General features: G+C 34.0%; 2 protein-coding genes, 2 long non-coding RNA genes and 1 other non-coding gene across 5 annotated transcripts; all 5 read left to right on the top strand.

Annotated features, from left to right (window-relative positions):
• The first annotated feature begins 222 nt into the window (after nt 1-222).
• LOC135118936 (uncharacterized) lies at nt 223-3,171 on the top strand. Its single transcript, XR_010277873.1, has 3 exons — nt 223-875; nt 2,307-2,504; nt 2,773-3,171. It is a non-coding gene; the product is annotated as an uncharacterized LOC135118936 (long non-coding RNA).
• A 163-nt stretch (nt 3,172-3,334) lies between these two features.
• Nucleotides 3,335-4,851, top strand: LOC135118928 (uncharacterized). Its single transcript, XM_064042087.1, has 3 exons — nt 3,335-3,461; nt 4,013-4,111; nt 4,355-4,851. The coding sequence occupies exons 1-3, from the start codon at nt 3,363-3,365 to the stop codon at nt 4,487-4,489; spliced, it is 333 nt and encodes a 110-aa protein (XP_063898157.1). The 5' UTR covers nt 3,335-3,362; the 3' UTR covers nt 4,490-4,851.
• Nucleotides 4,852-5,102: 251 nt separating this feature from the next.
• On the top strand, nt 5,103-5,208 carry LOC135118984 (U6 spliceosomal RNA). The gene has a single exon (XR_010277906.1). It is a non-coding gene; the product is annotated as a U6 spliceosomal RNA (small nuclear RNA).
• Nucleotides 5,209-6,380: 1,172 nt separating this feature from the next.
• LOC135118929 (uncharacterized) lies at nt 6,381-10,353 on the top strand. The gene is made up of 4 exons (XM_064042088.1): nt 6,381-7,033; nt 8,468-8,665; nt 8,934-9,110; nt 10,067-10,353. The coding sequence occupies exons 1-4, from the start codon at nt 6,955-6,957 to the stop codon at nt 10,129-10,131; spliced, it is 519 nt and encodes a 172-aa protein (XP_063898158.1). The 5' UTR covers nt 6,381-6,954; the 3' UTR covers nt 10,132-10,353.
• Nucleotides 10,354-10,658: 305 nt separating this feature from the next.
• Nucleotides 10,659-11,950, top strand: LOC135118976 (uncharacterized). The gene is made up of 2 exons (XR_010277898.1): nt 10,659-11,190; nt 11,897-11,950. It is a non-coding gene; the product is annotated as an uncharacterized LOC135118976 (long non-coding RNA).
• Nucleotides 11,951-13,735: the final 1,785 nt, after the last annotated feature.

Raw genomic sequence — 13,735 nt, 5'->3', positions numbered from 1 at the left:
TCACGGTCTAATGTATTAGACGAAGACGATATTTTTGCAATTTTGAACGAGGAAGACAATCCTTTTCAGGAAGATTCAGATTCCGAAGTTGAGAATAACCAGATTATCGACAACGTTCAAAGCGAGGACGAAAATAATGAAGTGTCTGAGTAAGTTTCGTCTTTACAAGAATCTGGAGCCTCTGAAGAAACCGACCCTACCCTTGTTGCAGAAGCTGGTCCATCATCTGGCGCATGGGGATGCAACTGAAGTACAATAATTTTCTGAGGTTTTTTTTTAGAAATGCGCCATCTAGTGACGGATGCCCCGTAACTTGGGTATTTGTACTTCGTTTTAGTCACTAGATGTCACTGCACCTTAGACCGATATTTCATCGATTTAATAACAAATCTAAAAAAAGTTTTGTGATTAGAAATATTAACAAATATTGTAATTAAATAATTTTATGATTTATTTTTAATTCTTTTTTATCTATGAGGACGTCTTAGTTAATCACAATAATCACACTACTTGAAACCACTTGAAACACTGACGATTGACATTGACAGTCGACCATACTTTTAAATTAAACCGTTTTCCGTTTTCTAACGTGTTGGTTTATTCTGAGTGTTATTTTCTGGTTTTTTTATTACGATTGTTGCGTGTTCCTGGACTCTGATACTGACTGCTTCTGTGATTGACCTGGCTTCGTATTTTGGACCTGTGATCTACTGCATTTTCATTGACCCGGCTTTGTATTTTGGAACCTCGATCGACTGCTTTTACATTGACCCGGCACCGTATTTAGGACTAGAAAATGCGTCCAGTGGATCGTCTTAGGGGCGGAATGCCATCAACGTCAAGATATAAGTGCTACTTTGATTGTGACAATGACGGTAAGTTCAAAACTTTTAACTTTATAATGCACGTAATTTATCTTTTGCTGATAGGCTGCACAATATCCATTATTGTCATCCGTGCAATCTGTGGTCATCATAGTCCTTGAGTCATCAAAATCTAAGATGCACTACCACACACACTCCTGTCCTGACCCTACACAAACAATTGAAACTGCACATTAACTTTTATATCCAATCAAAAGACTCGGAATCTACGTATAAGACAAAGCCCGCTCTAGACGACCCTCTGACCAAATAACTTCATCAGGTTTTAAAACTATGATTTTACAGTGGCGTAGCATGGGATTCCGCCCAGGCAGGTATATTTAGCTGCCGGTCAGTGGGTAGTCTTAGGGGCGAGCCCCCTTATTTAGGTACTTATTTAAATTCAAATGACTACAATTTAATAAAATTCTAAAGATGGTTTTGGCAAGAAAGAATTATTATTGATATCGACTCATGACCAGGTGCGGTCTCAGCCCATGATTTTGGGATTCACTAGGGTGCTGGAAGGAATACTTTCAGAAATTGTTACTGGCTCTCTTTGATATGTAGTGCAGCAGTGTGAAAATTTTAGCATCCTACCTAGGATTTTGTTGATTCATACACTAATGATCTATGTATAACTTTGTCGATTCATACAGCATGCAACAATATTTTTTGCAAACTAGGATATGTTAGATTTTCCTTTAAAGCTCAAAAAACATAAAGCCTTGTGTGGACTAAGCATTTATTGTCAAATTAAACGAAAAACAAGCAGATGTAAAAATTCAAGAGCGAGTCGAAAAATTTAGTACCCTGCCTGCCTGATAGGTTAGATCTTCTTTTAGTAGACAAGAAGTTATTGGGAGGTAGGCTAGAAGTATAGATAGATATCTATCTATCTTGTTGTATTTGTTATGGTGGTGGTGGTGGTATCTATACACACTATGTACACCATAACAAATTACAATTAAAACTTAATAACTAAAAGGGTGTAACAATGGGTGGTCTTATCGCTAAAAGCGATCTTTTACAGACAACCTTTAATGTATAGTGACTCTTCTCAAGAAAATTGTATTATGGGGTGGCATAAATAGGAACTGACAATGTAAAGGCGGCAAAAAATGCCTTTGCCTCTACTGTCAACGCTATCAGCTTCTACTTGGCTTGATGCTGCAGCTAGGCGGCGGTGCCGGCCCCTAGAGTAGCGCCACCCAGGGCCATGGCCCCTCGGCACCCCATGCTATGCTACTGTGATTTTATTTACTTCAACTGTGGTGTTCCTGTTCTAGTACTGCTAGACCTCAGCTATTATTTCTAGTGTTAGATTAATATTCAAGGATGGTATCACAGTACATTACTAAAATTTTATACATATGATGATGATATCTATTACGGTATTTTAATGAGAGTGAGTTGTTCATGTATAAAACTTCTTGATTTCAGGCCCATTGCACCGATTTCCTAAACCTGAATACCCACATTTGGAAAAGTTTAACTCGTGGAAAAAAGTACTAGATAAAGCTTTACAAGAGAAAGGCGACATCTACATTTATAACCAAATTCGATTTTGCGACAGACATTTTGAAGAGTGTTACCGTTCAGCCAGTCACCGACTTACTCCAAATGCAATACCAACTCTAGGTACCTACTATTTAGATGTCTTATGTTATTTAAATCTTAATAGAAACAAAACCACATTTCTTTGCCTTCGCTGTAATAACAAAATTGTTCCTCAAATATTAAATAAAATTTTCTACTGAATAATCTAATCCTAATTAGAAGAAAATAAAATGAATATTATATACCAAAAATAATTGATGCAACATGCTATCTTCTAAGAATTAAATGAATATTGTTCTATATTCTACATAATTATACAGTAACTATAAATAATTTCATCCTTTTGCAGATTTATCTACATTACCAGTTGGTCAAACTCTTGAAGGTCCATCGGGACATGTCGAGGCAGACATGTCGAATTTATTAAACATTTCGCAAGATAAACTTGCTGTCATTGAGCCATCCAGCTCTACCCACTATCATAGTGATGTACAGAATGCATTACAGACAGCTGAACGCCCTAAAGGTAAATATTTTTATTGACAATTGACCTTTGACTTGTAACATTAGGTTTTTCTTTCCATCATCAGGATTCCAATTTGTTTCCACTGTAGGGTCATAAAACTTCTTGCAGAGAGAGAGAGTGGGCATTTAAGCGTACATAGGGAAATAAGGACAGAGAAAGCGACTTTGTTTTATACTATGTAGTGAAGCCTATGTGTTATTACATTTTTTATAAGCTATATTACTGTAAAGTTGAATAAATGACTTTTGATTTTGATTTATTAAATAACTTTGTCTCTCTAATTTCATAATTCTTTCCTCCATGTTCCACTATAAATTATGTCAGTTCTGAAACTCTTATGTTCGTAAAGTTAAACTAAGTATATTCTAATCATTTTTTTCTCTTAATTACAGATAATAAACCACTTCTCAGAGATGAATGAACACATCATAGACATTCGCATACCCAAAGCATTGGAAGGCAAGAAGAATGCCATCGCTTATTTGGAGCTTAGCAATGAACCTAGCTACGAGGTAATATATTTTTTTATAGTTACTTATAAAAGTCGCCAGAAGACGCTGGATGCAGGTTGCCTCCAACAGCTATCTGTGGAGATCTAAGGGGGAGACCTATGTTCAGCAGTGGATGTCCTATGGCTGAGATGATGATGATGATGATGATAGTTACTTATAATATCATAAACTAGTTTCCTTCAGTGGTTCAGTCCTATGTTCATCAGTGGTGGTCAGTCCTGTGGGAACTACTCCGCTCAGCCGGATAAAATTAGCCTATAGTCTCTCTTGATAAAAGGACTAATCTATTTTCAAATCTGCATTCTAGTTCCTAAGAATTGCATGTTCAAGCAAACAAACTTTTCAGCTTTGCATTATTAGTATTCACGCGAATATAAGTTGCTGGTTGGTTTGTCACGCTAAAATGGCGGAACAGAATGAAATGTTATTTTGCATAAGGATAGATGGTGCCTGTTTATTGTACCTAATTGCAGAAAATTGCAATGTATCCTATTTATCCAGACAGAAGTGATGGAGGAAATATAATTACTAAATCAATTCTTTATTTTCAGTTTGCATTATCAAAACACCACTCAATGCTGGGTAACAAGCGAATAAATGTATTGTACACGGCACCGAAAAAAGGAAAAGTAACAAAAGCAGGTGCTAAGGTAAGAATCACATTATTTTAATTTTTTTTTTTAATCAAATAATTACATTATTATCACACCCTTAATTATATCTATTAATCCTGAAAAGTAAACTTTAACTAACTTCCCGTAAAATGTATAAAACTAAAATTATCATCTACCTACCTTTTCCTAGCAGTTGACCACCAATGTGCGACTATCTGTCCCTCAACCCAGTGACCGAAAAACCGAAATAAAATAACCCATTTTTTTTTTCTATTACAGAGCAAATCAGCCAAACTAATAGCTCTACAAAAGAAAGGCAAATTAGTTGGCAGCATACCGTTAGCGAAAAAACGCAGCCAACGCCGACTCAAAATGAAGCAAGCTCAAGCGAAATTAGCGGCAGAAAACGCTTAAAATTTAATAAAAATATCAACATTATACTCTCGTATTATAGTACTGTTATAACGGAATTATGAAGATCAATAATTATCTTAGAAACGCTATAATTACTTGTTTCTCAGTATCTGTGTTACGCATGGCTCGATTGATTATCGAAAATAAGAAAGAAAAACGCTCTCGGAATAAAGCAGTTCGAAAAACGAGTTAAAGGTTTTTTTTTTTCTTTTAAAAGTATTAAAAAGATGCGGAAATTTTACAGTTTCGTGTTAAGAGTACTGTAATACGAATGAAAATGTTTATATTTTTTTAATAAGCTTTAAAAAATGGTAAAATAATTTTAAGTGTGCAACGCATACTTAAATACAATAAACCTAAAACACAATTTGGCTGTTTTATTTTTTTCCGAAAAGTGAGTCTTTGCAAACTATACCTAATATGATGTCCATGATAATCATGCTTTGAAGGGGACCCTATACTAAGATTCAGAAACTTTTTCTCTTTAAAGTGCGTATAGATGGCGCTGTACTCAAGTGTCATACAACAGTCACGAAATGTATCGAATCCTAAATCGCGCTATCAAAGTTTTCCACAAAGTCAAAACATGTTTAGAATTTTGCGCATTTCAGTCGTACTTGCTTCGGCAGTACATATACTAAAATTGGAACGATACAGAGAAGATTAGCATGGCCCTGCGCAAGGATGACACGCAAAATCGTGAAGCGTTCCACATTTTTTGGACAACTTTGGTATGAACATAAATTAAATAAAAAAATTCGTTATTTATTTGCGTTTTGTCCCATATCGTCATTGTCGACTTTTTTATTGTTTCTCCGTTGCAGGAAACTGCCCTTTCCCAATTTTGTACTCGAAAAGAGTTGACAGAACGCACCTTTTAGCAACCATCACTAATTAATGATGCAAAATTATGATTTAAGAGTGGCAGACTTCTACTGACTGCTTTATCTGTTAAATGATGGGATTAGTTTCATACTCATCCCTTATCTTTAAACATTTTGATAATCTAACTAGACTCTAGCATGCATCACCCAATTTTATTGATGAAAATTATCCAAATGAAAATTTACAACTTAGAACAGACAAGGGGTGCGCAAGTTTGAAATCTTTCTTGAATTAGTACTACATAGGAAAACCTGGAAACCATTGGTTCCAGAATCTAGATCAATGGGTTTCTGTATTTAGTTCGAGAATTTTCATTCAAGCTTGGCATCATGACTTTTTGTATGTAGGTAAGTTTGCCGGGCGTACCCGCTTAGGCCTTCAAGCGATTATCTTATGGGGTAGGTAGATACAATATAATATGTAGATAACTGATGTAGGTACGCGGATCTTCAGGTATTACGTATCTACTGATATTAATATTAACCCTAGAAGCCTAATCTACGCCTGCGAGACGTACACGCATTCGAATATCGTTTGTTTTTTTCTAACGGTTGAAGCTAGCGCGTGGTTCTCTTCTGTTATCTTCGTGGCCGACGGGAGCTAGAGGATGGTGCCCCTATCGTTGAGGAAAGTCCCGCCATTTTTGATTTATCGAAGTGTTGCACGCCTGCGAGACGTATATTTAGGCTTTGTGTAACTTTTAACTGAGATTGAGTGATTTTACTATTGCTTGTTTTTCGTATATTTTGTATCTTTTTTCGGCGTTGTTTCAGGTATAAATATGTCACGGTCTAATGTATTAGACGAAGACGATATTTTTGCAATTTTGAACGAGGAAGACAATCCTTTTCAGGAAGATTCAGATTCCGAAGTTGAGAATAACCAGATTATCGACAACGTTCAAAGCGAGGACGAAAATAATGAAGTGTCTGAGTAAGTTTCGTCTTTACAAGAATCTGGAGCCTCTGAAGAAACCGACCCTACCCTTGTTGCAGAAGCTGGTCCATCATCTGGCGCATGGGGATGCAACTGAAGTACAATAATTTTCTGAGGTTTTTTTTTAGAAATGCGCCATCTAGTGACGGATGCCCCGTAACTTGGGTATTTGTACTTCGTTTTAGTCACTAGATGTCACTGCACCTTAGACCGATATTTCATCGATTTAATAACAAATCTAAAAAAAGTTTTGTGATTAGAAATATTAACAAATATTGTAATTAAATAATTTTATGATTTATTTTTAATTCTTTTTTATCTATGAGGACGTCTTAGTTAATCACAATAATCACACTACTTGAAACCACTTGAAACACTGACGATTGACATTGACAGTCGACCATACTTTTAAATTAAACCGTTTTCCGTTTTCTAACGTGTTGGTTTATTCTGAGTGTTATTTTCTGGTTTTTTTATTACGATTGTTGCGTGTTCCTGGACTCTGATACTGACTGCTTCTGTGATTGACCTGGCTTCGTATTTTGGACCTGTGATCTACTGCATTTTCATTGACCCGGCTTTGTATTTTGGAACCTCGATCGACTGCTTTTACATTGACCCGGCACCGTATTTAGGACTAGAAAATGCGTCCAGTGGATCGTCTTAGGGGCGGAATGCCATCAACGTCAAGATATAAGTGCTACTTTGATTGTGACAATGACGGTAAGTTCAAAACTTTTAACTTTATAATGCACGTAATTTATCTTTTGCTGATAGGCTGCACAATATCCATTATTGTCATCCGTGCAATCTGTGGTCATCATAGTCCTTGAGTCATCAAAAATCTAAGATGCACTACCACACACACTCCTGTCCTGACCCTACACAAACAATTGAAACTGCACATTAACTTTTATATCCAATCAAAAGACTCGGAATCTACGTATAAGACAAAGCCCGCTCTAGACGACCCTCTGACCAAATAACTTCATCAGGTTTTAAAACTATGATTTTACAGTGGCGTAGCATGGGATTCCGCCGCCCGGCAGGTATATTTAGCTGCCGGTCAGTGGGTAGTCTTAGGGGCGAGCCCCCTTATTTAGGTACTTATTTAAATTCAAATGACTACAATTTAATAAAATTCTAAAGATGGTTTTGGCAAGAAAGAATTATTATTGATATCGACTCATGACCAGGTGCGGTCTCAGCCCATGATTTTGGGATTCACTAGGGTGCTGGAAGGAATACTTTCAGAAATTGTTACTGGCTCTCTTTGATATGTAGTGCAGCAGTGTGAAAATTTTAGCATCCTACCTAGGATTTTGTTGATTCATACACTAATGATCTATGTATAACTTTGTCGATTCATACAGCATGCAACAATATTTTTTGCAAACTAGGATATGTTAGATTTTCCTTTAAAGCTCAAAAAACATAAAGCCTTGTGTGGACTAAGCATTTATTGTCAAATTAAACGAAAAACAAGCAGATGTAAAAATTCAAGAGCGAGTCGAAAAATTTAGTACCCTGCCTGCCTGATAGGTTAGATCTTCTTTTAGTAGACAAGAAGTTATTGGGAGGTAGGCTAGAAGTATAGATAGATATCTATCTATCTTGTTGTATTTGTTATGGTGGTGGTGGTGGTATCTATACACACTATGTACACCATAACAAATTACAATTAAAACTTAATAACTAAAAGGGTGTAACAATGGGTGGTCTTATCGCTAAAAGCGATCTTTTACAGACAACCTTTAATGTATAGTGACTCTTCTCAAGAAAATTGTATTATGGGGTGGCATAAATAGGAACTGACAATGTAAAGGCGGCAAAAAATGCCTTTGCCTCTACTGTCAACGCTATCAGCTTCTACTTGGCTTGATGCTGCAGCTAGGCGGCGGTGCCGGCCCCTAGAGTAGCGCCACCCAGGGCCATGGCCCCTCGGCACCCCATGCTATGCTACTGTGATTTTATTTACTTCAACTGTGGTGTTCCTGTTCTAGTACTGCTAGACCTCAGCTATTATTTCTAGTGTTAGATTAATATTCAAGGATGGTATCACAGTACATTACTAAAATTTTATACATATGATGATGATATCTATTACGGTATTTTAATGAGAGTGAGTTGTTCATGTATAAAACTTCTTGATTTCAGGCCCATTGCACCGATTTCCTAAACCTGAATACCCACATTTGGAAAAGTTTAACTCGTGGAAAAAAGTACTAGATAAAGCTTTACAAGAGAAAGGCGACATCTACATTTATAACCAAATTCGATTTTGCGACAGACATTTTGAAGAGTGTTACCGTTCAGCCAGTCACCGACTTACTCCAAATGCAATACCAACTCTAGGTACCTACTATTTAGATGTCTTATGTTATTTAAATCTTAATAGAAACAAAACCACATTTCTTTGCCTTCGCTGTAATAACAAAATTGTTCCTCAAATATTAAATAAAATTTTCTACTGAATAATCTAATCCTAATTAGAAGAAAATAAAATGAATATTATATACCAAAAATAATTGATGCAACATGCTATCTTCTAAGAATTAAATGAATATTGTTCTATATTCTACATAATTATACAGTAACTATAAATAATTTCATCCTTTTGCAGATTTATCTACATTACCAGTTGGTCAAACTCTTGAAGGTCCATCGGGACATGTCGAGGCAGACATGTCGAATTTATTAAACATTTCGCAAGATAAACTTGCTGTCATTGAGCCATCCAGCTCTACCCACTATCATAGTGATGTACAGAATGCATTACAGACAGCTGAACGCCCTAAAGGTAAATATTTTTATTGACAATTGACCTTTGACTTGTAACATTAGGTTTTTCTTTCCATCATCAGGATTCCAATTTGTTTCCACTGTAGGGTCATAAAACTTCTTGCAGAGAGAGTGGGCATTTAAGCGTACATAGGGAAATAAGGACAGAGAAAGCGACTTTGTTTTATACTATGTAGTGAAGCCTATGTGTTATTACATTTTTTATAAGCTATATTACTGTAAAGTTTCATCTAAATCCGTTTAGTAGTTTTCGCGGGAAAGAGGAACAAACATCCTCACAACATTTATAATATTAGTACTAGTATAGGATTATTTCATACTAACTGCGTCCCGCGGTTTCACCCGCGTATACCGGAATAAAAAATAGCCTATGTCTAATTCCAGGGTATAAGCTATCTACATACCAAATTTCATCCAAAGCCGTTCAGTAGTTTTTTCGTGAAAGAGTAACAAACATCATCCAAACTTACAAACTTTCGCGTTTATAATTTTAGGTAGGATTATTTCCGCACTTGCAGGAATCAATAAATGTAAGACAATAACAAATCTCCGAACTTGTAAACCTGAATTAAATGGATTAATAATAATAACTTGATATAATCCTACAACTTATGTGTCATAATAATTATTCATCCAAATAGCTAGTTCTAACCATCCATACCATTTTTTTTCGTTGGTAGAAAAGGCCCAAAATGTATGGAGTCTGAATGATCTTCTTTATATCCATTTTGTTTACCCATAAAATCCCCATAAAAAATATTTATCAAGCTTGTATCTGCTGTTGTAGGGAAGTCTCCACTTTTTGTATCTGTTCCTCGAAGCCTACCTATTCCAATCTCTGGTCATAATATAATAACAGAACAATATTATGTAACATATTTTTATCACAATTCTATTAAAACTTTGTGTAACACTATTTCTTTGATCTGAGGTGTAACATAATTTAAATTACAGGTTCTAGGAAAAGAGGGACTTGTCAATATTTAAAACGAGTCGTCACCTCAAAGAGAAGGAGATAATAAAGTTAAAACAGAAAGTATTGAAGCTGAAAAAGAAATATAAGGAACAAAATAACAAGAAACTCTCTGCAAGGAAAATTTCCACATCAAAATCATTTTTGAAAGAGTTAAATAAAATGCCTGCAACAATAAAAATATTTACTTCCCTCCAAATGAAATGGAAAAAGAAACCACGAGGCAGGCGATTTACATTTAACGAAAAATCATGGCATTGACCATTTACAAACAGAGTCAGAAAGCTTACAACCTCATGCGAAAAATGTTTGTCTTGCCATCAAAGCGCAGCCTACAAAAATGTTGAGTAAATTTGAACTGAAACCAGGCTTCAATCCTGATATATTTAAAATTTAAAAGCTACAGTAGCAAAATTGCCGGCAGAAAAAAGTTGGTCAATTTACTGTTTGATGAGGTATCATTGGCTCCGGGTGTTTTTACAACCCTGCCCTAAAACAGATAACTGGTTTTGAAGATTTTGGGCACAGACAAACAAAAACTCGCAGATCATGCCTTGGTCTTTATGATCAAGGGTATAAAAAGCAAAGTGAAACAACCTTTATGCTTTTCATTTTGCCAAGGTGCCACGAAAAGGACGATTTAAAGAAGCTGATCAAAACAATAATAAAAGAAATCTCCAATACTGGATTGATAGTTATTGCCACTATATGTGACCAATCAGCCACAAATATTTCTGTGATAAAAGTCTTCAAGAAGACACAAAACGCAAATATTTACAAGAGGGTAATGAATATAGGACCCAAGCCTTCGAGTTTGAAGACCAAAAGGTCTTCCCATTATTTGATCCTCCACATCTTTTAAAGGGAATGAGAAATAATTTACTCGCCAAACATTTGAAATTTGTACAAGATGGGAAAACAAAGTATGCAAAGTGGGAACATTTGGAGATGCTGTTGAAGTTAGATGTTGGGGATGATGAAATTAGGCTTGTTAATAAATTAACAGAAAACCATGTTAATAAAGAGAAAATTCCAAAAATGAAAGTGAAATATGCTGCACAAGTTTTCAGCCAAAGGGTATCATCAGCATTGAGATTCTTAGCAAGTAAGTATGCTTTTATTGTTCTCATTATTTTCTCTATATTTAAAAAAAATTGCTATTAATTTACTAAATTAGATTTTTATTTTTAATTTACATGTTTTTAACCATCTTCATTCTCCACAGACAAATTAGAAAGTTCATTATTTTTCTTTAAAATAATATTAGATGTCCTGGCTACATTTATAAGTTCAAAAATATTTAAAAACAAACAATTGAGATGCTATTTCTCTCGATAAAATTCAAAATAAAAATACAATTCATATCTAATAATTTATCTAAAATTGGCTATGTCAATATTTAAGATGCATAAGATATATTGTTGGAATAACATTATAAATTGAAATGAAATAATAAATTAAAATTATCATATTGAAATAAAAATTTGAGACATTATGAAACTACAAAATATAGTTTAATGTTGGTTTCTTACTAATTATATTTACACCCACAACTATTTACTGAACCAACTGATAAAGACGCACAGTAAATCGTTACTGCCACTTTAAAGTTTGTAAGTTTGTGCCTTTTCGACACAGCCGTGAGGCACACCGTTTAATTTTTAATTAAATTTTTGTATTTTTGTTTTTTATTGTGTCCCCTAATCTGGGTCGAATAAATGTATTTTCTTTCTTTTTCTTTAATTTCGGTCCACAATAGCAAAAGATTGATATGAACTGTATTCTAGTACTTATTTAATATATTGTTTCAGAACACAACCTTCTTCCGGCGGAGTGCGAAGAAACTGCTGATTTTCTACTCATTATGGACAAACTATTTGATTCTTTCAATGGACATTCATATACAGGTGATCCAAAAATTTTCAAGGGTGTGTAATGAATAATTCTCCTCATTTTAGATTATGGACAGAGGTAGTTCCTATATTGGATTCAATGACTTTTAAAACTATAAAAAAACGGGATGGTACAGAAGAAGTAAGATATGAAAAAGTGCCATCCCTTCAAAATTGGATCCACAATATTAAAACGTTTAAAGAAATGTGGGAGTTTTAAAAATCAAATATAAAGTTACTAGCCTTTTAACCAGAAATTTCAATCAGGACCCTCTTGAAAATTTTTTTTGTAACATTAGAAGTAATGGGATACGAAATGTTAATCCCTCGTGCCTACAATTTATTAATGCGTTCAAAACTTTGTTACTTAATAATTTAAATTCGCCCCATTCTGTAAGTGCCAACTGTGAAAAGATGAAAATAAATCACTGCAATCTTTCAAAGATCTTCTTGCTGAAAAACAAAACAATGAAATTGAATTGGTTAGTGGTGATTTTCCTATTGATTCTTTAATTAATACAATGAACCAAATTAAATGGAATGACTCGATTTTGCATGCCGAATCAAAAAAATATGTAGCAGGATACATTGTAAAAAATCGAAATGTAAAGTGTTCAAAAATGTGGAACATGTACTAATGATATATTAAGAAAGGAAATTGATTTTGAATCATTTAATTATGAAATAGATTATACGAAAAATCCTTATTTAATGCATGTGATGATTTTATAAAATTATTAAATGAAATATATTATATGATTGTTGCATGTTTACGAGATTCACCTGAAATAAAATATCTGAAAGAAAAATGAAATTTTACATCAATTGCCATTGTGATTTTAGTATAATTACTTGTATAGTTCATAAAAATAAATTAATTGATTTTATAATTAATATGTCAATTAATTTAATCATTCACAGTTGGTGCACCGGGGTTAATAGAATAATTAACGGAAAAATAACAAATTTCGATGTAAATGATGAAATTAAGTTACAAGCATTTAAATATTGTAATACACATAAAAAAAGGAAATAAAATATACTTAGCCGATAAATGTACTCTTTATCTTTTGTTTTTTTATTATCTCCCATAATATTATTGACTAGACTAGAAGTTGGAAACTGAAAACTGGAAACTGGAACTGGAAATTGAAATCACTGTTTTAAATTCAATTTACAGTAAATTGAATTTAAAACAGTGATTTCAATTTTCAAATTTAAAAACATATTTAAGAGAACTCTTGAAAAGCGCCATCTACCCTAACCATACATGAAGTAACCACGCCATCTTGTGACGGGGGCCCGTTAACTTTCACGCTAGTAAGTTGTTTTGAACGATGAGTTGCGTATCTATCTCTATATAGTGTATTATCTATGATCTGGCGCAGACCGTGTTTTACCACCTACCAACTCGGAGCGGATTTATAGTGTTCGTAATCGTACTCAGAATGGACATATTTGGTCAACTGTTAAAGCTCAAATCTGATTAGTTGTAATATTTGCTCTAAGAATAGGTATTAGCGTAAAAAAAAATATTTGGTATTCAAAAAAATATATATTTTTTAGCTGATTTTGAAGAAGCTATTTTTTTTTTGTTCCAATTTATGCATATAGTTTTTTTGTTGTAATAAATAACTGTAATTATAGTTATAATTAATAACAGTGTTGTTTTATTTTTAGTTTATATTCCAAATTAAAATTTCTGCTCAATAATAAAAATAATAATTAAATAATTTACCTAAAATCGGGGCTTTTATA

Source organism: Helicoverpa armigera, chromosome 27 (assembly GCF_030705265.1).
Source record: "Helicoverpa armigera isolate CAAS_96S chromosome 27, ASM3070526v1, whole genome shotgun sequence".
Taxonomy (NCBI): domain Eukaryota; kingdom Metazoa; phylum Arthropoda; class Insecta; order Lepidoptera; family Noctuidae; genus Helicoverpa; species Helicoverpa armigera.
This window is presented reverse-complemented; position numbering and strand designations above follow the sequence as displayed.